At 44.4% G+C, this 20,903-nt stretch overlaps 1 protein-coding gene across 1 annotated transcript in view; it reads left to right on the top strand.

Moving 5' to 3' along the window:
• CUBN (cubilin) overlaps positions 1-20,903 on the top strand; it is a 311,762-nt gene that overhangs the window by 150,009 nt on the left and 140,850 nt on the right. Inside the window, 2 exon segments of the mRNA XM_021064811.1 lie at positions 16,901-17,060; positions 19,828-19,941. Of these exon segments, the coding sequence (XP_020920470.1) occupies positions 16,901-17,060; positions 19,828-19,941 (274 nt within the window).

Below are 20,903 nucleotides of genomic sequence, written 5' to 3'. Positions count from 1 at the left end.
ATACAAATACACAGACTGGGTTTTCTAGCAACCACTGCCCTATCTGAGCATGCAGCTGGGCTTGCCTTCACAAACTAGCGAGAGGAGACAGACAGGAGGAAGTGAAACCTCAACTATGAGCTGGTCAGAGACATGGAGATAAGAAAATAAACCCACATACAGGTGCTGGGAGGAGTCCAGTCCGGCAGATAGAGTGAAATCAAAATGTAATCATCCCAACAGGTGGTCAGGATCAGGGTGTCCTGGATGAAGTAGTTGGGGTGTCCCCACCAAGGGGGAAGTAGACTATCAGAAGCAGATGTTGCCAAACCCTCGCGCCACGCTATGTTGTGAAAAACCACCCCAGCAGCATGGGACACCACAGTGCCGTGGTTAAGAAGCCCGGCTCTGCGGTGGGAGGGCCCCAGCATTGAGGCTGGATTTTGGCATTTTCTAGCTTTGTCATCTGGGAGAAGGCTAATTCTTCAGCTTCAGTTTCCTTAACTTGGAAATGGGGACAGTAGCAGTGTCTGTCTCCAATTTGTTGTTGGGATGTCTGAGATCATGCAGGGGACCTGCTTGTCACAGTCACACCTGCCATAGTCACAATGATGCTGATGGCAAGTGCTCTCAGGCAGACACGCTCAAGGCAGAGAGGTGGCATCCAATTCTAGGAGGAACAGTGGGTTTTGGGGCCACAGTCAAGGCTTCCCATCTGTGATCCTGGGCCTCCAGATCTTCTATGAAAGAAGACCTTTTTTTTTTTTTTTTTTTTTTTTTTACTTTTTAGGGCCACACTTGTGGCATATGGACGTTCCCAGGCTAGGGGTCGAATCAGAGCTTCATCTGCAGGCCTACACCACAGCCACAGCAACATCGGATCCAAGCCACGTCTGCAACCTTTGCAGCACCTTGCAGTAATGCCAGATCCTTAACTCAACAAGCGAGGCCAGGGATCGAACCCACATCTTCCTGGATCTTCACTGAGCCACAATGGGAACTCCAAGAAGACCTATTTATGACCCTTTCTCCTAGCACAGCACCAAATGTTTTGTGTACCTAGGACTCAAAAAACCTGAAATAATAATCATGAGGAAACAGGAAGGATTCATTTGGGCCTGGAAGCCAGGGAAGGTTTCACACAGAAGATGACACTGAAGTGGCAGAATTTCACTTGGAGAAATGTGACATGTCAACCAGGGGAGGTGGCTTTGCCGAAAGAGTAGGGTACGTTATGCACAGAGGTATGAGTACGCACAAACTTTGGGACTTGGAAGGGAGAGTGTTGTTCCTGGGTATAGCTGTGTTAGGGGAGCCCATGGAAACCAAGCATCTGTGGAAGACATCGGCATTGGACAAACCATGAAGAATTTGAAATTACCCTATAGCTAGTGATAAAAGTTTTCCATCCTAGACTCCAAACTGGATTTTATTTTATATTTTATTTTTTAATTATTATTATTTTTGAACAGCTGCCCCTGCAGCACATGGAAGTTCCTGGGTCAAATTGGAGCTGCAGTTGCAGGCCTATACCACAGCCACAGCAACACTGGATCTGAGCCATGTCTGTGAACTATGCTGCAACTTGCAGCAGCGCCAGGTCCTTAACCTCCTGAGCAAGGCCAGGGATGGAACCCGTATCCTCACAGAGACAAGGTCAGGTCCTTAACCCCTGAGCCCCAACGGAATCTCAAAACTGTGTTTTATAATACAAACAGGCAGCTGGGTGTGGACAGGGTTGATGGAAAAGGAAAAAGCGGTATAAATGCTGTTTGGGAAGCTACGGAGAAACCTTGGTGGAGAGAAAGGACTTTGGGGCAAACGAAGATGTTGGTCTAGTCACCACAACTTAGAGGCTAATTAGATGGTGTAGGGTGGGGTGGTTGATGGAAATGGAGAAATTAAGGCTATTGGCTTAAAGGATGGATGAATAATAATGCCACTAACTAAGTGAGTAAGTGGATCGATTCCCAGGTTGGGTTTGGAAATTTGAGTTTACAGGTCTACATGGTGTCCCTTATAGAGCTGGACAGGTGGATTCAGTGCTCAGGATGGGGTCTGAGCTGGACATATCCACGTGAGGATAATTTCTGTATATTCAGATGGTTGTTAAAACCACAGAATTTGATGCGATCACGTGTAGGAGCATCTTGTAGACAGAAAAGAGCCAAGTAGACTCCTAGGAAACACCGCCATGTTGGGCAAGATGGAGAAACAAAGGAACAGGAGACCGAGGATGGGACCCAAGGAGATGGGAAGAGAAGCAGAAGAGGGTGGCAGCATAGGCCAGGAGAGAAGATAATTTTAAGAGTGGGTGGGCAGAGGCAGAAACCCAGCAGAAGTCGCCTAGCCTCTAGGATGGACCAAAGCCCTTTGATTCAGTCTTTGATGACCTTGGAAGAATCAGGATCCCCGTGGGCAGTAGTGGGGGATTCCAGATCACAGTGGTTTGGGAGATGCAGGAGCATCTTAGCTTTCCCCAGAATTGGGGAAATGAATGTAGAGAGGGGTCAAGAGTCATGGCCTCTGATAAAGAAAGGCCAATGGAAAGCTGTTATTTCTTTTTTAGTGGTGAAGGCACTTGAGCATGTCAGAAAGGCAGGGTGCTGTGACAAAAGAGCAGCTGAGTGTGAGAGATGGGTGGAGCGAGGAATAAAGTCATGTTATCAGAGCAGAGACCGGAAGGAGGGCCTGCTTGGTCCCATGCATTTCACATATTCAGAATGAGAAATGTGAACGCATGATTTCTGATGGGCAAATTTATTTGTTTTGAAAACTGCCCAGATCATCTACAAGCACAGCCATTTTTGCTTGGACAGTTTGTAAATCACCGTAACAACGAGATGAAGAAATGTGAAAAAGGACCATTCAGAGACGTGGGGGTAGGGAGCTGCTAGATCAAATCTCCAAGTGGACCCAGTTCTGGGGACGGGAGGTCCGAGGAGGTTTGGAACCAGGCAGGCAATGTCCTGGCTGGGCTGGAAGTTTGGCTCCAAGTTCTAGTTAGCTGTCCAGGGGTTCGTGAAGGTAGGTATTAAGGCACCAACCCTCTCTCTTTATAGCTAGATGGACCCTGGATACGAAATATATCCCAAAGTCCAGTATCTTACATAATATCTCTGTGGTTTAATTTCACACAAAGACAATCATTCATTATGGAGACATTCAAGCTAGTATTATGGTCCTGCTACTTAGAGTCATTAGCAAAGAGAAAAATATTCAAGTCTCAATAATGCTGCCAGATGATGTTTGTGTTCATGGGATTTTTTAATAGAGCTCAAGTGTATTATTCAATCCCAAGGTAAATTACACTTGGAAGGGACCAGCAATCAGGTTTTTAAAACTCCTAGAACAGTTTGGATTGCCAAAAGTGGAAACATTCAATTTTAAAAGCCATTGTGTTGGAGTTCCCACTGTGGTTCAGCAGGTTAAGAACCCAACTAGTATCCCTGAGGACACGGTTCAATCCCTGACCTTGCACAGTGGGTTAAGGATCTGGCGTTGCCACAGGTTTCGGTGCAGGTTGCAGATATGCTGTGGCTGTGGCATAGGCTGGCACCTGCAGCTCTGATTCATCCCCTAACCTGGGAACTTCCATATGCCACAGTTGCAGCCCTAAACAGAAGAAAAAAGAGAAAAAAAAAAGCCATTGTGTTTATTGTCATAAACGCAAGGATACATAGAATATTAGGGTTGGAAGAGGAGAGATTAAAGATAATTTACTGTCATCTGCTTATTTGAAAAGAAGAAAATTGTGGTACAGACAGGTCAGAATCAAGACCAGGTAGAAATTAGCAGCAGGACCAGCCCTAAAATGCAAGCAAGCCTGAAGTAAGAATAAGTATTTTGGTAAAATAGAAAAAGTATAGTCTGTATGCAAGGGACTGAGTCACAGAAGAAAGGACAACTGAAAAAACAAGGAAGGGGATAAAACTCAGGTTATTTTGGGACCGTTTGGAACTCTCTTTCAGATGAACCCATACTTCATTTACTGATGTGGGGAAAAGCATTCGAATTTCAGACGTGAACGGTGAAGTGTTTGCTTCGCAGTCAGGTGGCCTGGGTTCCATCCTTCCTTTCAGTCTTTGGTGCCCACTAGGTACCAGACACTGTCAGGCACTCGTGTCTGGGCTTAGTGGCGCCACTCACTCCCCCACTCCACTGCTGGGGGATCCTGGCTCGCTCATTTATAAGATCAAGTGCCTGGGGAACTCAAGCAGAAAGAGGGGGCTCCAGGCAGAAGATCCAGTTGGGAGTTGCATTTGTGGGGGGGGGAAGAGAAGAATACAGGGGGAGTTGGAGAAACAGACACTAAGGGTCAGGTGGTTTCGGGCACAAATTCGTTCCGGAGGCCACATCTGAGTCCACAGCACTAAACTGCATCCATCCCGTCCGACTCCCACTGGAGGAGGGGAGAACCCCCCCCAACCCTGGGCAGTGGGTCAGGGGTCATTCCCACGCTCCACTTGCTGTTTAGGTGAGAGCCCTTCTCTTGGTGGGTCTCATCCCCAGTGGTCCCAAGTGAAGGCAGTGTGAGCCCAAGGGAAGTGCATGCTATCACTCTTGGCAACATTTTCAGCAAGATGAAGAAACAGATGAAAATGTTGTAACAGAGGGGTAACACACAGCCTGCACCCCCTTCTGTAGAACCCACAGCAGCAGTCTGTGTGCGCCAAAGGCATCAGTCTGATGCACATTGTTTTGTGGGTTCTTCTCCCACACCTATCAGCCCTTCAGCAGGTCTGCGGGCGACCTGCTTGGGAATGCATTGAGCTGAGCTCACGCCCTGGCAGGGTACCTGATACACGATCTCACGATCTTGAGCCACATGAGAACTTAGATAACATCACAGAAGCGTGTCTTCTAGAATTTCACACTGCTGTAATGAAAAAGAGAGAGAGACTGGGTTTGGGACTGCTGTGGGAATGGTGATGGCATCTCCAGGAATTAATCAGAAAGCTCCACTTGCACTAGGGTTTCAAGTAATTTGGTAATGTGTGTGCACTCTCTGCTCAGGCCCTTTTGAGTGGCCGGCATCATTGACCTCTGGCTCTCCTGAAGGATACGCTGTGAGTCTTGCTTGCTCCTGCGGCGGCAGGACACACGGGCTGGCAGGACTCTGTGTGGAAACAAAGGCGGAGCGTGACATCGACCTTCAACTGACAGCCTCATTGCTTAATTAAAGGCGCTCTTCTGAGCCTTAAATTCACGGAGCTTTGCCAGCTCTTACTGATCTCCGAGAAAGGCCGGATGGAGCTCAGTGTGACAGCGAGTGGGAAGGGAGGCGTCAGATTAGCAGCACAACCGGCCCTGGAGAGATCCCTGACCTCTCTTTTCAGCCTTCTCCTTGCTCAGCTCAGTCGAAGGGGTGCCTTGCGAGAATCAGTGAGAAGCAGATAAAAGCAAGCCGCCTACCGTCCTGATCCACTCTCTCATTTGAGCAAACAAACATACGCTAGGGCGACAGAGAAAAGAGGGGCGCATGGTGAGTCTCGGCTTGCTTTCTGAAGCCGGCCGTGCTGATCTTGGAAAAAGAATGCAGCGTGTTGGGCTTGAACTAGAAGAGAACCAGACCCCGCCACCCCACCCCACCCCAAAGCTACAGGGTCTGTGGTTGTTCATGTTTTTTGACAATAGGGCACCGGAGGGACAGGGCAAATGTGCAACACAGTATCCGTATTTTGTTTTATTTTTTTAAAGACACTACCTCTGAGGTGTTTCCTCTAAAAACATTGATCATTTCCAAAACCAAGCAAATAGACACAGGAATAATACAAGTCAGCGCTTCAAAGAGACAATTCTTCATCAGTCCTTCTTTAAATATTTATTGTTTTCCAAGTAAATCCATGACAGAAATCCACCTCTTTCTCTCTCTTTTCTTCCCTCCCTTTCATTTCTTCCCTCTCCCCTTCACCTCTCCCCACACAGAGTTTACTTTGTATTTGATCCTTGATCGTCATCTCTGATAATCTCTTTAAAATGCTTTGCCTCGTGACTTGCCTTGGGTACCCTGCTTCACCATCTTGTCTTCCAGGGCCAAACTCGTCACCAAGAGCTGTGGCCCAAAGCAAGGAATAATTGAGTTGCACCCCCTGTCCTCAGTCCATGGACCCAAGCGTTGTTCTGTTCTCTTTATGTCTCATCTCCTTAGAGCCTCGTTTATTTGTGCCAATACAATGAGCTTCCTGAATTTCTTTGCCTACTGACGTTTCCAGTGGTCTGAGTCCCTGCTTGCAGCAACTGCAAGTTATCCGAGGTGTTTTGTTTTCGTTTTTGTTTTTTTGTCTTTTTGCCTTTTCTAGGGCTGCTCCCGCGGCATATGGAGGTTCCCAGGCTAGGGGTTGAATCGGAGCTGTAGCCGCCGGCCTACGCCAGAGCCACAGCAACGCCAGATCCGAGCTGCGTCTGCGACCCACACCACAGCTCACGGCAATGCCAGATCCTTAACCCACTGAGCAAGACCAGGGATCGAACCCGCAACCTTGTGATTCCTAGTCGGATTCATTAACCACTGAGCCACGACGAAAACTAAACTCCTATCCGAGGTTTTTTTTAAGATTTTTTTTTTTATTATAGTTGATTTACAATGTTTTGTCAATTTCCATTGTACAGCAAAGCGACCCAGTCATACATATATATGTGTGTGTGTGTGTGTGTGTGTGTGTGTGTATGTATACACACAATCTTTTTCTCACATTATCCTCCATCATGTTCCATCACAGGTGACTAGATATAATTCCCTGTGCTACACAGCAGACTCTCATTGCATATCCACTCCAAACGCAACAGGAGTTTATTGTCTCCTGTAAAATTTGAAGATGGAATGAGACCGCACAGAACAAAGAAACGGGAATGACAGTCCTGACAGGAGCTGTGTGCTGTGGCTTTAATGTGGTGCTTCATTGCAGAGGAGCGGGCCTGGGAAATTTCAGGGACCGAGGAAACTGGTGTTCCTCCCTCCCCGCTCCCAAGACAAGCTGCTATAATGAGTAATGTTTCCATTTCCTTCCTCACCTACATTTATGACTTAAACAGCTTGGATAATTTCCGGGCGGATTCCCCTTCCGATCACTTCATATTTCGTTCATCTTGGAGCAGTTCCCAGTCCAAAATGGGAATTCCATTAGCGGTGCTACTTTTGCCTGTACCATGTAAATACATTTCCCGGACTCTCCTCCTCTCCATTGACTTGGCGCCCTGAGGAAGATAATCTCTTCTGTATCCTAAGGTCTTATCCTCCACCGTATGTTTTTACCCTGATGGGGCTCGGGGTAATCCAAGCAGTAAAATTTGAAGTGTTGTGAGAATGAATTAAAGATGAAGTAGAGGATAAAAACCGGTTGAGGAGTTCCCATTGTGGCTCCGTGGGTTAAGAACCCAGCTAGTATCCACGAAGAGTCAGGTTCAATCCCTGGTCTCGCTCAGTGGGTTAAGGATCCCACATTGCCGTAAGCTATGGTGTAGGTCACAAATGCAGCTCGGATCTAGCATTGCTGTGGCTGTAGCATAGGCCTGAAGCTGCAGCTCTGCTCTGACCCCTAGCCTGGGAACTTTCATATGCCACCAGTGTTGCCCTAAAAAGAAAATAATAAAGGCCAGGTTGAAAACCCATGAAGCCAGGGCCAAGGTGAGGCAAGAGGCCATGCTGGTCCAGTGAGGCTGTGCTTTGCCAGAAAAGGGCAAGGAGTGGATTTATGTCTGAGTCCAAGAATAGTGCCTCATCAAGGCATCAGGGATTCACATGTTAGGTTTATTTATTGTTCCTGGACACTGCGCCCTTTGTGCCAGGAGGCTAAGTTAGCCATGCTGGGAATCCCACGCATGTTCCATGGGAGGGAATGCATGACAGGTGCCAGCCACTCTGAAATCCACCCGGGCCCCAAGCAGGACTTTGTAAAATGCCTCTTAGGATGCGTGCTCGCTTGCAGGTCTAGATAAGTGAGAGGAGGTGCCCACTGCATTTCCTAGGACCCTCTTTCTAGGAGACCAGACACTTAGCGTCTAGAATCATGGTCTCGCAATAGTCTATGTCAGTGAATAAAACTTGATTTTATATTCATGGTTTGTGTCATGATAAGTGATCAGATGTCAGGCAGATGGGATCGTATACTGACTCCATGCTACTCAGTGTGTGACTGTGAGCAAGTTACTTGTATTTTCTGACCCTCAATTTTACTAACTGCAAAATGGAATTGTAAGATTGAAATTTTTGTTTGTTTTGCTTTTGTCCTTTTTTTTTTAGGACTGCTCCTATGGCATATGGAAATTCCCAGCTGCCAGCCTATGCTACAGCCACAGCAATACCAGATCCGAGCGGCATCTGTGACCTACACCTCAGCTTGTGCAATGCCGTATCCTTAACCCACTGAGCGAGGCCAGTGAACCAACCCACATCCTTATGGATACTAGTTGGGTTCTTAACCCACTGAGCCACAATGGGAACTCCCAAAAGATTGAATTCTTTTAAGTGTTCTTAAGGCATTTATCACAAGGTCTGGTACAGAGAAGTGTTGGCTACTACTCCTGATTTTTCTATTACTACTATTACTGGTTTATTACTACTCATACTGTGTTTAAAAGTCTTATCTTTTTGACAGTTGTGAACCTCAGGTACATGGAGCTGGATCTGTAATCCTCAGTTCTTTGCTAACTATCATGACATAGGAGTTCTCCCTGTGGTGCAGTGGGTTAAGAGTCTGACTGCAGCAGCTTAGGTCACTGCAGAGGTGCAGGTTTGATACCCAGCCCAGTGCAGCGGGTTAAGAGTTCGATTGTTGTTGAGGCTGTGACATAGGTCACAGCTGTGATTCAGATTTAACCCCTGGCCTGGGAACTTCCATATGCTGTGGGGGTGGCCATAAAAAAAATCTTAGGGAGTTCCTGCCGTGGCGCAGTGGTTAGCGAATCCGACTAGGAACCATGAGGTTGCAGGTTCGGTCCCCGCCCTTGCTCAGTGGGTTAACGATCCGGCGTTGCCGTGAGCTGTGGTGTAGGTTGTAGACGCGCCTCGGATCCCGCGTTGCTGTGGCTCTGGTGTAGGCCAGTGGCTACAGCTCCGATTCGACCCCTAGCCTGGGAACCTCCATATGCCGTGGGAGTGGCCCAAAGAAATAGCAAAAAGACAAAAAAAAAAAAAAATCTTAGAATACGTATTATAAAAGTTTTCACCATTCTTCAATATATCATCTTTGAATTTTTTCCCTTCATAAATGGGCCATTTTAATACCTTCTAAAAGATTCACAAATGAGTTAAGAAGGAAAAAAGTCATAGTGCAGAAAATGAAAATAAAAGCCTGTTCACATGCATTCATAATTTGTTTGCACAGCAAGCTCAACTCTAAAGAAAGATGGAGCGTTGGCATGCTTGGGGAATGTGAACATGTGTTTTGCTTTTAAATTAAAACGGTTTCTTCTTACTTCAGTTTATAATAATTTTCACCCACGCGTTTAGTTGGTTTATCTTCTCCCGAGCAAGGTGGAACTTAATGAAACAAGAAGATAGGAGATGCAGTCGAAATATGTTCCCGCCTCGTTGTCTCTGGCAGCCTGAGGGAGTATATGCCAGTTTCTAGAAATGAAAATACAAACATTACTGAGCAAGCAGAGGTTCATTTCCCTGCTTCTGTCCACGTGCTTTGGCCTGTGAGTGGCGACCATTTCAGTGAGGGGACCGTGGGTCACTCCATCAGCCAGGGCTTTGCTCACAGGGGAGGGGGCTGCAGGCTGCCGTGCCCCAGGCTGCGTCCCTTTCAGGCACTATTCTTTGGCTCTTAGGCAAGGCATCAACAATTGCTCATCTTTGTTCAGTAGGATTTTAAAAGGGGTCAGGATGCTCTGCCTTCCTTTTGTTTGGGATTTTACGTTGTAGAAAGCACGTTACACAGTGGTCGTTGTTTGGAGACTGAGTTAAAGGGGGACCCACATTTAGGCAGGGGAAGTTTCAGGCTGCTGTGTTGACAACAGCATCCTAGGCGAGATGGGACCAAGTCCCACAGCAAACGCTTGTGGGGAAGGTGGAGGGAAAGGGTGCAAGAGATACAGCAGAGGGAGAATTGATCGAACATCAGGATCCATTTGACAGGGGTGATGAAAGAGAGATCTGAAAAGGTTTGGCAGCGGGGTATATGCTCCTGGCATTCGCTGAGGCAAAAAAAAAAAAAAAAAAAATGAAGGTGCAGGGGGAGTCGGGGGGGAGGGGAGATGACTTCCGTTTGAGACGTGAACTTCCAAGCCTGATGGGACAGACCAGCAATGATGTCTGGAATGCAGGGAGATATATGAGCCTAGAGCTTGGCCAGAGGTCTGGACTACAGTTGTAGATAGTGGTCAACGAACACATGTCTTGGAGATCTTAAAACAGAAGCCCTGTGCTTGATACATTCCTGCCAGGCAGCAAAAGGCTAAATTAAATGGGCATTGATATCCATCTGGTTTAGAGACTGCAGTGCTGTTTTATGAATAGCATGTTTTATGTCTCTATATAGGGTTATTTACCTGTCTCTGTGGCTAAACACTTAAACATTTAAAATTTTACATGCCCCTCATACTAAATTTCTAAAATGTGGAAAAGAAGAAATAAGAAATTAGTGCCATCTGTAATATTTCAATAGGGTCAAACTCTCAACATTTTGACTCCTTTCCTACAGAAACACACACATGCAAGCACATACATGCAAACTTACACATACGCAGCCAGATAAGCTAATTGCTGCACTTCATTTTGTATTCGGCCTTATCCATTTAACATTTTTAATACACTTATTAAAAATAGGTTTTGGGGCCCTATAATCAGTTACATGGACAACCCTAGAACTGAGTTAAGCGCTGGCTTATTACTGATCCCTTAGATGGCTTCTATTTTTAATATAATGATGCTATGATGAACATCTTTATATGTAAATCTTAGTCTATATTTCCTATTATTCCCTTTATATAGATTCTCTTTTCTTTACTAAAACTCAGTTATGAAATATTTTAAGTATACAGAAATGTCTCAACTCCACAATGCATGTAAAGTATATCATGAACAAAAACATCATACTTGCTAAGCCTCACTCAGTATTTTGCCATATTTGTTCAAGTTATTTTTTTTCCCCCCAAAGAAACTGAATTTCTGGAGAGAGAGTGAGGTCCCGTGTGTAGCCCATACTGATTCCTGTCCCTGCCCCGGCCCAGAGAAAACCACTTATGAGATACTGGTTTCTTTTAATTTTAAAAATTTTTTTAAATTACTCAATGAATTTATTACATTTATAGTTGTACAATCCAGTTTTATAGCATTTCCATCCCACACCCCCAGCTCATCCCCCCAGCCCCCAAACTGTCTCCTTTGGAAACCATAAGTTTTTCAAAGTCTGTGAGTCAGTATCTGTTCTGCAAAGAAGCTCATTGTGTCCTTTTTTCAGATTCCACATGTAAGTGATAGATAGCATTTGCTCTTGGTGTCTCATTGGAGATACTAGTTTCTGATTATGATTTCTGATTATGATTCCTATGGCTGTTTTGGTACCTTTAATTGTATGTGTGCATCCATATACAGTATGTAATATTATTCTGCATGTTTTAAAACTTGATGTAAGTAATGCAACATAACACATTATATTCTTCCATTTACTGCTTTCATCCACAGCCTGTTTTGTACATATTTCTATATTGCAGTGCATTCAGATCTAATGCATTCTTTTTTGACACATCAGGAACTCCTAAATTCTCTCTTTCTTCTTTTTTTTTTTTTTTTTTTTTTTTGCTTTTTGTTTGTTTGTTTTTGCTTTTTTAGTGCCGCACATGCAGCACATGGGCATTCCCAGGCTAGGGGTCAAATCGGAGCTATAGCTGCCAACCTACACCACAGCCACAATGTCAGATCCAAGCTATGTCTGCAACCTACACAACAATGCCGGATCCTTACCCCACTGAGCGAGGCCAGGGATTGAACCCACAGCCTCATGGATATTAGTCAGATTTGTTACTGCTGAGCCACAACGGGAACTCCAAAAGTCTCTTATTTTTATATAATAAATATAAGTTTAGGTATTTTGAGTGTGTGTGTGTGTGTTTCTGGAAAGTTGACAAAACTCTGGATACTTTGTAGAGAGACTGATGAATTTTCCTGTAGAGATTATTAGATTGCCACTTAACCAGCTCCATCCTATAACTGGAACTCCCAGGGATTATGGATACTTTTTATTTTGTGGATTACACTTCAAAATTTTACTTCATTATTTTTTTTTATTGTATTTTTAGGGCTGCACCTAGGGCACATGGAGGTTCCCAGGCTAGGGGTCAAATTGGAGCTGTGGCTACCGGCCTACGCCAGAGCCACAGCAAGACCAGATCCAAGCTGTGTCTGTGACCTGCCCCATGACTCAAGGCAACGCCTGATCCTTAACCCACTGGGCAAGGCCAAGGATTGAACCTGCATCCTCATGGTTACCAGTCAGATTTGATCCCACTGAGCCATGACAGGAACTCCCCAAATTTTATTTTAGTAACGTTATCTAGAATTAATTAGTTGTGATGAACAGTTTGGTTTTGTTAATTTCTCTGACTTTTACCCCTCAAGTAAGAGATCAGAAAATCAATTCCCAGGCCTAGGAAACTCTTGGCAGTGGATTTAAGTAAGACATATAAGTTATATGAATATGTTATATGTGTAGCCAATAATAATATAATTTGCTAGCTCTGCCTCGGGAACTAAATGCAAGTACAGGAAATGCATATTGATAATTTTTATGTCTTTAGACTTAAAAGAATAGCCGCAAAATTTCTCATGTTTTCTTCCCTGCAGTTTTTTTCTTATAATTTTTATGTTAAACCTTCAATTGAATTGATATTACAAATGTTAGGAACATTCTCAAACAAAAGAATTGCAATTCCAGGAGTTCCCGTCGTGGCGCAGTGGTTAACGAGTCTGACTAGGAACTATGAGGTTGCGGGTTCGGCCCCTGGCCTTGCTCAGTGGGTTAACGATCTGGCGTTGCCCTGAGCTGTGGTGTAGGTTGCAGACGCGGCTCGGATCCCGTGTTGCTGTGGCTCTGGCGTAGGCCGGTGGCTACAGCTCTGATTCAACCCCTAGCCTGGGAACCTCCATATGCCGCGGAAGTGGCCCAAAGAAATAGCAAAAAAAAAAAAAAAGAATTGCAATTCCAAACTGTTAAAAAAAGACCCCAGCTGTCTCTTTAATAACCTGAGATCTTAGACATTCATAAAATGGTCGTTAGGAACATATAACTTAATACCTATCACACACATTTAAAGGGGAGTAACATGATATAAAGTAGAATATGCAGAGAGAAGAATTAAGTTCCTGGCTCTGCCACTCACTAGCTCTGTGATCTTGGATCACTAGCTGCACTGTCACTAAGCTGCCGTTGGATGAGACAGTAGCTTAATAGCCAGCATACTTGTGAAGTCTCACTTTCTTCACCAAAAAAAAAAAAAAAAAAAAAAAAAAATCACCTGGTGTAGAGGATTAGTTCAGGGATGTATGCTATGGTGCTTGTAAAATTACAATGTGCGTTAATTAAATTTAGGGTGCCCGTGGTTTGTAGTTTTGATTTAGGGACATTTGGAAACCTACTGTGGATCCATTCCTCGTGAAGCAACCAGTGCCTGAGCTGTATTAATTGCAGCCCAAGTCCTGTAATTCCAGGGTCTCTGGGGTAGGAGGGGCTGGAACACAAGGAGACCTGGAGATGTGTTCCCTCAAAGAACCTCCAGGGAAACAGCTCGTTCACGTGACTTTCTGAAGCGCCCAGCCTTCCCTTTCTACCTTCCTCATTTCACCTTAAGAGGATTGCAACCCTTCAGAGAGACCAAGACAACTTAGAAAGGGAGGGAACAAGACCTGCTTACTCCCTAGGCCTCTGAATTTGGAGAGAAAAAAAAGAAACTGGAAGAGCCTTGCCTTCATGAGTTCATGGCCTTAGAAAAATCCTCTAAATGCATGTGTATTGTTATTGGTGAGGTTTTTCGTGGGTTTTGTGGGGGACGTCTGTAAACCTTACAGAACTCATGTTCCACAAAAGTGTAAGAAATGCTATTTTAAACAAACAAATCACCCTGAGAGAAGCAAGCAGTCTCGTACAGGAGTCTTGACCAAGAGTCAGTTGGTATATTCCCCAGATCCCTGTAACCTCAGAAGGTGTTCTTAAAAGCAAGATAGTATTACTGCAATGTCACTGAAATCCTAGGTCCTTATAGCTATAACCTTAAGAATCTTTCAAACCAAGTACAGAGATAAGCTAGTCTTGGATGAAACCAATGATGGTAATATTTGAGAATAGGGTGAAATGTAAACATTGGAAGAGGTTTTGTGTGTGTGTGTGTGTGTGTGTGTGTGTGTGTGTATGTGTGTTTGCTTTTTTAGGGCCATATCTGCAGCATATAGAAGTTCCCAGGCTGGGGTTGAATCAGAGCTGTAACTGCTGGCCTACACCACAGCCACAGCAACACCAGATCCAAGGCATGTCTGCAACCTACACCACAGCTCAGAGCAACGCCAGATCCTTAACCCACTGGGCGAGGCCAGGGATCAAACCCATGTCCTCCTGGATACTAATCAGGTTCATTAACCAGTGAGCCATGATGGGAACTCCCTAGTAAGAGGTTTTGTACTGATGGCTTGTGTGTTGTTTTGGCTCCTATTTAAGGTGTTGACAGTGTTCAAAAGAGGCAGTGGTATTAGACTGGAAATTATATTTTGAATTAGTTAAGAATATATAATCTAGTGTTTAGTCAACCTTTAAATGTTACGTAAAAATTAGTTTTTAAGTTTTATTGGACACCTAGATTTAAAATTAGAACATTAAATGAAACCACAAAAAATAAGAAGGGGTACTCTGGAACCCCATTTATTTTAAATTCATTGTTGTAAAAGATTTAGAGAATTAGGATTTTTAACCCCCTCATTAGAGAGTTAAAAATCCTATTGACATTTGACTCATGTGCTTATGTAAATTAAACTGAGAATAGCCTCCCAGTCTTACATATGTGCTTCAGAGAACACAGCTGATTAGCTTCACTACACTTGATCTTAGCCAAAAGGCCGAGAAGTGATGCTTCACTACATATTTGTATGCTACAGTCATTTGTGTGTACCTTCCTTATATTAAATCCCTAAACTTTCTATTTTTTTCCCAAGAGTTCCTTATGAAATATAAATGGCAAATTATGTTTGCATGACACAGTCATGTTTAAACCTCATGTTTTTAATCCCACCCTGGTGGTTGGCCAGTTGATGCATCTGTCTCATTTCATTGATATCTTGTCCTGAACAAAATGAAAGGTGAAATTCTGGACTCTAGACTCTAGCTGTCTGGTTCAACATGTCCTGCTCTGTCTTGGGAACTGTGTGACTTGGTCACATGATTGAGGTCCCTGTGCATCTGTTAGCCTCTTCTTGAAAGGAAGGGAATCTTAGGACAGAGAATGAGATGGTATTTGTGAAAGGCCGAATCCAGTCTTTCACATATACTGGCACATAGTAGTAAACATTGCTGTTATTTTTATCGTCCCCTACCCCTTACCCTCTGGTTTACATATAAGAGCCTGAAAAGATTCACACCAGACACACACAGTTCCAAGGAAGTGAGCAACTGTCAAAGTCACAAGCCAATATAGCAAGGCTGGCTGTCTGTAATGTAAACTCTATTCCATTGGCATGTGTGGAAATTCAGCTGAGTCCCAACACAGAACCCGGGCAGACTCAGAGCCCAGAATATTTTTTTACATAACAAGATCATTTTCTTTTTTTTTTTTTTTTTTTTTTTTTTTTGTCTTTTTAAGGTCACACCTGCAGCATATGGAGGGTCCCAGGCTAGGGGTCAAATCGGAGTTGCAGATGCCGGCCTACACCACAGTCACAGCAAGGTGGGATCCGAGCTGCATCTGTGACCTACACCACAGCTCATGGCAACGCCAGGTTCTTAACCCACTGAGCAAGGCCAGGGACCAAACCCGAGTCCTCTTGAGTACAAGTCGGGTTCATTAACCACTGAGCCACAAAGGGAACTCCAACAAGATAATTTTTTAAATCAGGCTCACATCATTTGAAAGAGTTCTCACATTTCCCTTCCTCTTGACCATGGCCCTATGAGGAGCAAAAAGTTCCAGAAAATGTACCATTTCTGAAAATGAATGATTCCTCGTTATGTCTCATGTATTTGTTCCACCCGTCTTTTTTTTTTTGTCTCTTCTAGAGCCACACCCACGGCATATGGAGGTTCCCAGGCTAGGGGTCCAATCGGAGCTGTAGCTGTCGGCCTACACCACAGCCACAGCAACTCGGGATCCAAGCCGTGTCTTGGACCTACACCAGAGCTCACGGCAATGCCAGATCCTTAACCCACTGAGCAAGGCCAGGGATCGAACCCGCAACCTCACGGTTCCTAGTTGGGTTCGTTGACCACTGAGCCATGACGGGAACTCCCCAACTGTCATTCTTAACCTCAAACATTTTCTGCACATATTGTGCATATGGCCCATGTTGCGACTGCCCTGGAGTCTAGGGAGGAAGAGAGCTGTGGCGGGATGGCATTCATAAAGATACCCAGAGATCCAAGAGCGAGTTTTTCTGACACAGAAACTCCTACTGGAGTCCCAGCAGTGTTCTGAGAAATGACCAAAGACTCAGGTACTCCAATAGAAGTGCCTGATGAAACAATCAAATAAAGCACTAGATCCTGCCAATGTGTTTTCCTTCCACTAGCTCACCAGCATGCAGACAATCCGTAGATCGTGGGCCTCATAGACCCCAATGTGCAGGCAGGCCATGGAACCTGGGTCTCATAGACCCCGATACGCAGTCAGCGGAGGACAGGCCTTATAGATGCCAACATGCAGATAGTCAGTGGGAAATGGGCCTCGTGGATGCAAATCTGAAGTTCTGAACCACAAAGTTCCCTTTTGCCTTTCTTTGCAGGCATTTGACGGTTTAAGCTCTGCAACCGCCCGCCTGGTCGGCGTGTGTGGAAGGCAACAGCTGAGCAACCCCATCATCTCTACAGGAAGCAGCCTCTTTGTGCGATTTCAGTCTGGCCCTTCCAGACAGAGCCGGGGCTTCCGAGCTCAGTTTCGACAAGGCAAGTTCTGTGCGGTCTCTCCCAGGCACACATTATCTGCTCTTAAGTGACCCTCTTGGTGCTGCAATAAAATGAGCCCAGTCCTCAGCCCAGTCCTCAGCTTTCTACTTAACATGCAATATTTTAAGCAGAATGAAAATAAGTATGATTTGCAGTGATTCCAATTGTCGATATTTGTAACTTTTGCCTTTGACTAATAATTAAGACGATTCAGCCTATCTAGTATTTATCCAAGGTTTTATGCTAAGAGATAACCTACTATAAATTACAAGACTTGCTGCTTTTTTTATGATTTTTATTCCTTCCACTATAGTTGATTTACCATGTTCTGTCAATTTCTACTGTACAGCAAAGTGACCCAGTCATACATATATATATATATATATATATATATTCTTTTGCTCACATTATCCTCCATCATGTTCCATCACAAGTGACTAGATATAGTTCCCTGTGCTGTACAGCAGGACCTCATTGCTTATCTACTCCAAATGCAATAGTTTGCATCTATTAACCCTAGACTCCCACTCCATCCCACTCCCTCCCCCTTGGCAACCACAAATCTGTTCTCCAAGTCCATGAGTTTCTTTTCTGTGGAAAAGTTCATTTGTGCCATATATTAGATTCCAGATATAAGTGATACCATATGGTATTTGTCTTTCTCTTTCTGACTTATTTACTCAGGATGAGGGTCTCTAGTTCCATCCATATTGCTGCAAAATGGCATGATTTGTTCTTTTTCATGGCTGAGTAGCATTCCATCATGTATATATACCACATCTTCTTAATCCATTTATCTGTCAGTGGACATTTAGGTTGTTTCCATGTCTTGGTTATTGTGAATAGTGCTACAATGAACATACGGGTGCGTGTATCTGTTTCAATTAAAGCTTTGTCCAGATATATGCCCAAGAGTAGGATTGCTAGATCATATGGTAGATCTATATTTAGTTTTCTGAGGTACCTCCATACTGTTTTCCATAGTGGTTGTGCGGGAGCTTGGGCTTATCAGACACAACTTAGAATAGATTTACAAGGAGATCCTGCTGAATAGCATTGAGAACTATGTCTAGATACTCATGTTGCAACAGAAGAAAGGGTGGGGGAAAAACTGTAATTGCAATGTATACATGTAAGGATAACCCGACCCCCTTGCTGTACAGTGGGAAAATAAAAAAAATAAATAAAATAAATAAAATAAAATAGGCAACACAATTCCTACTTTAAAAAAAAAAAAAAAAAAGACTTGCTTCTAATGTTAGAGTCAGGTTCTAACCCTTGAGGCAGTGGTTGCCCTCCACCTGAAGAATCAATATTGTTTTCTCTTGTTTTTTGTTTTTAAAATTTATTTGTATTATTATATTTTTGGCCATGCCCAGGGCATGTGGAAGTTTTCTTTTTAAAATTTATTTGTATTATATTTTTTGGCCATGTCCCAGGCATGCAGAAGTTCCTGGGCCAGGGATCAACCTGTGCCACAGCAGTGACAATGCAGAATCCTTAACTGCTAAGCCACCAGGGAACTCCCATTGTTTTTTCCTTAAGTCTCCACTTCCTACTAAACCTTTTCACCCATTGCCTCTCATCTGGGATTTTTAGAGACTGACTGTCAGAGATGGAACCCAGAGCTAGAGGAGTGGCTTGTCATTGGCTTCCGTGCGCCTCCAGTTTTCATTCCAATAAGCCTTGTCATTTCCAGTAAACATGCTCTGTTTAATCACTTAGCCCATTTCAGTGGACTTGCTCATATTCTATAGTAAAGAGCCCTGGCCAAGGATAGTTTCTGCATGGAGGCATCCAGAAGACACACCATAGACTTTGGAGACAAACTGCAGAGTTCTTTCAAAGAAGGAACAATTTCTTAAGTTTTTCTTTCCATTTAATTCATCAGCTACCTTTTGCTTCATAGTAAAAAAAAATCCCCAACAGGTGTTCCCTGGGCTATGCCAGCAGCCTCCTCAGTGTCATCCACTCTTTTCGCATATTCTCCAAAGTCACCTTACAGTAATGAGTTCTGATCATGACCTTCAGGGATCCAATGTCTGTCCTGGCTCCACACCCACTAGAGAATGGAACCCAAGCATCTCTGGATGTTCCCCCATGGGCTCAGAATCTGCCCCCACCTTTTCCCAGCATCACCCTCACCCTCCTCCAGCGTGCCACGCTTCAGCCAAGTCTGTGTGGTGCAGCCCCCACCCTCCTCTCTGTCTTTGCTCGGGCTGCCCCCTCCGTGGACCACTCTTCCTCTCCCCCTTGTTCCTCCTTCAGCCTCTGTCTCCTTCCAAGATGCATCACACTCCCCCCACTTGGGAGCAGACTCCCCGACTTCTACTCCCACTGAGCTTCGCCTGTCCCGGATAACCTACGGCCACCCTTGTGAAGTCAATTGGGTATTTATTTTCCTAAAAGAGATGTTGGTTCGTAAAGAGGTTATCCCTATGCTTATAATTTACAAGTGGGCAGAGTACGTGAATCAGTGCCAGCATCTTGTGGAGTGATTCAGGCAATTCGTAGCCATTTAATCTGCTGTTCTTAGCCACTGCCCACTTCCTGTAATTGAAGAATAACATGACAGATGTAGAGCACATCCCCACTTTCTCATGGTTTATGTGCAGCTTCCTTGGCCAAGAACGTCCTCGGCATAAAAAAAAAAAAAAAAAAGAAACGAGGAGACATCACTTCCATTTTCATTCATCACATAATTGCTCAGTAGAGCCAGGAGCAATCCAACGTGCCTGACATACGTGTGTGCTTGTGTGTCCCTTAGCCTGTGGCGGCCACATCCTCACCGACTCCTTCGATACCATCTCCTCTCCACGGTTCCCTGCCAGCTACCCAAACAATCAGAACTGCAGCTGGATCATCCAAGCTCAGCCTCCGTGTAAGTAACCAAAATAAAAAAAGAATCCAGGATGCATGGAGTCTGTGGGAAAAGCCAGCTGTGACTCAGGCCCTTATCTCTTCCATGGTAACAATGGATGGCCTTCCTCTTCTGTTTTTGGAAGTCTCAGTTCCTGATGTGCACGAGAACAGGATTTCCTATTCTAAGAGGAAATCATTTTTACTCTTTATTCTTAATTTTCCTTTTCAAAAAAAAAAAAAAAAAAGTTTCAAGGCCCAGCCAAGGAAACCAAACAAAACCAAACCCTGTAACCTTGTTGAAATGACAGACACGTGAAATTGGGGCAAGCAAAAGTAATGGAGAAAGTAGTCACTTGGGGGCCTGTGCCTTGAGTGCATTAGATGCTCAAGGCAGTTGCCGAATGAAAAAATGAATAATAAGAACCATGAAGTCGAGAATGAATAACTCATAGTTGGGAATGCAGTACCATGAGCCATGGGTCTTCAGCCAAGGCGGAGGTTCATTATAAAACCTGGTCTCGCCACCAAGACATGTGTTTTCAAGAATCCCAGCATAGGCCTTGAAGAAACATTTCCTAAGTGCTTCCACTATTTTCTTTTCAGAATCCTAGAGTCTTCTGTTCTGATCTGGTAATAATCTGCTGGTAAAGATTAGTGTCCACATTTTTTTTTCTTTTTTTCTTTCTTCTTCTTTTTTTTTTTTTTTTTGTCTTTTCTGTCTTTTGAGGGCTGCACCCATGGCACATGGAGGTTCCCAGGCTAGGGGTCAAATTGGAGCTGTAGCTGCCGGCCTATACCACAGCCATAGCAACGGGGGATCTAAGCCGCCTCTGTGACCTACACCACAGTTCATGGCAACGCCGGATCCTTAGCCCACTGAGCAAGGCCAGGGATCGAACCTGCAACCTCAATGGTTCCTAGTTGGATTCATTTCCATTGTGCCGCCGTGGGAACTCCACGTTTTACAAAGAAAATGAGGAG

The sequence above is a fragment of the Sus scrofa genome, chromosome 10, assembly GCF_000003025.6.
Source record: "Sus scrofa isolate TJ Tabasco breed Duroc chromosome 10, Sscrofa11.1, whole genome shotgun sequence".
Lineage (NCBI taxonomy): Eukaryota > Metazoa > Chordata > Mammalia > Artiodactyla > Suidae > Sus > Sus scrofa.
Note: the sequence above shows the minus strand (reverse complement) of the source record. Positions and strands in the feature narration are given on the sequence as shown.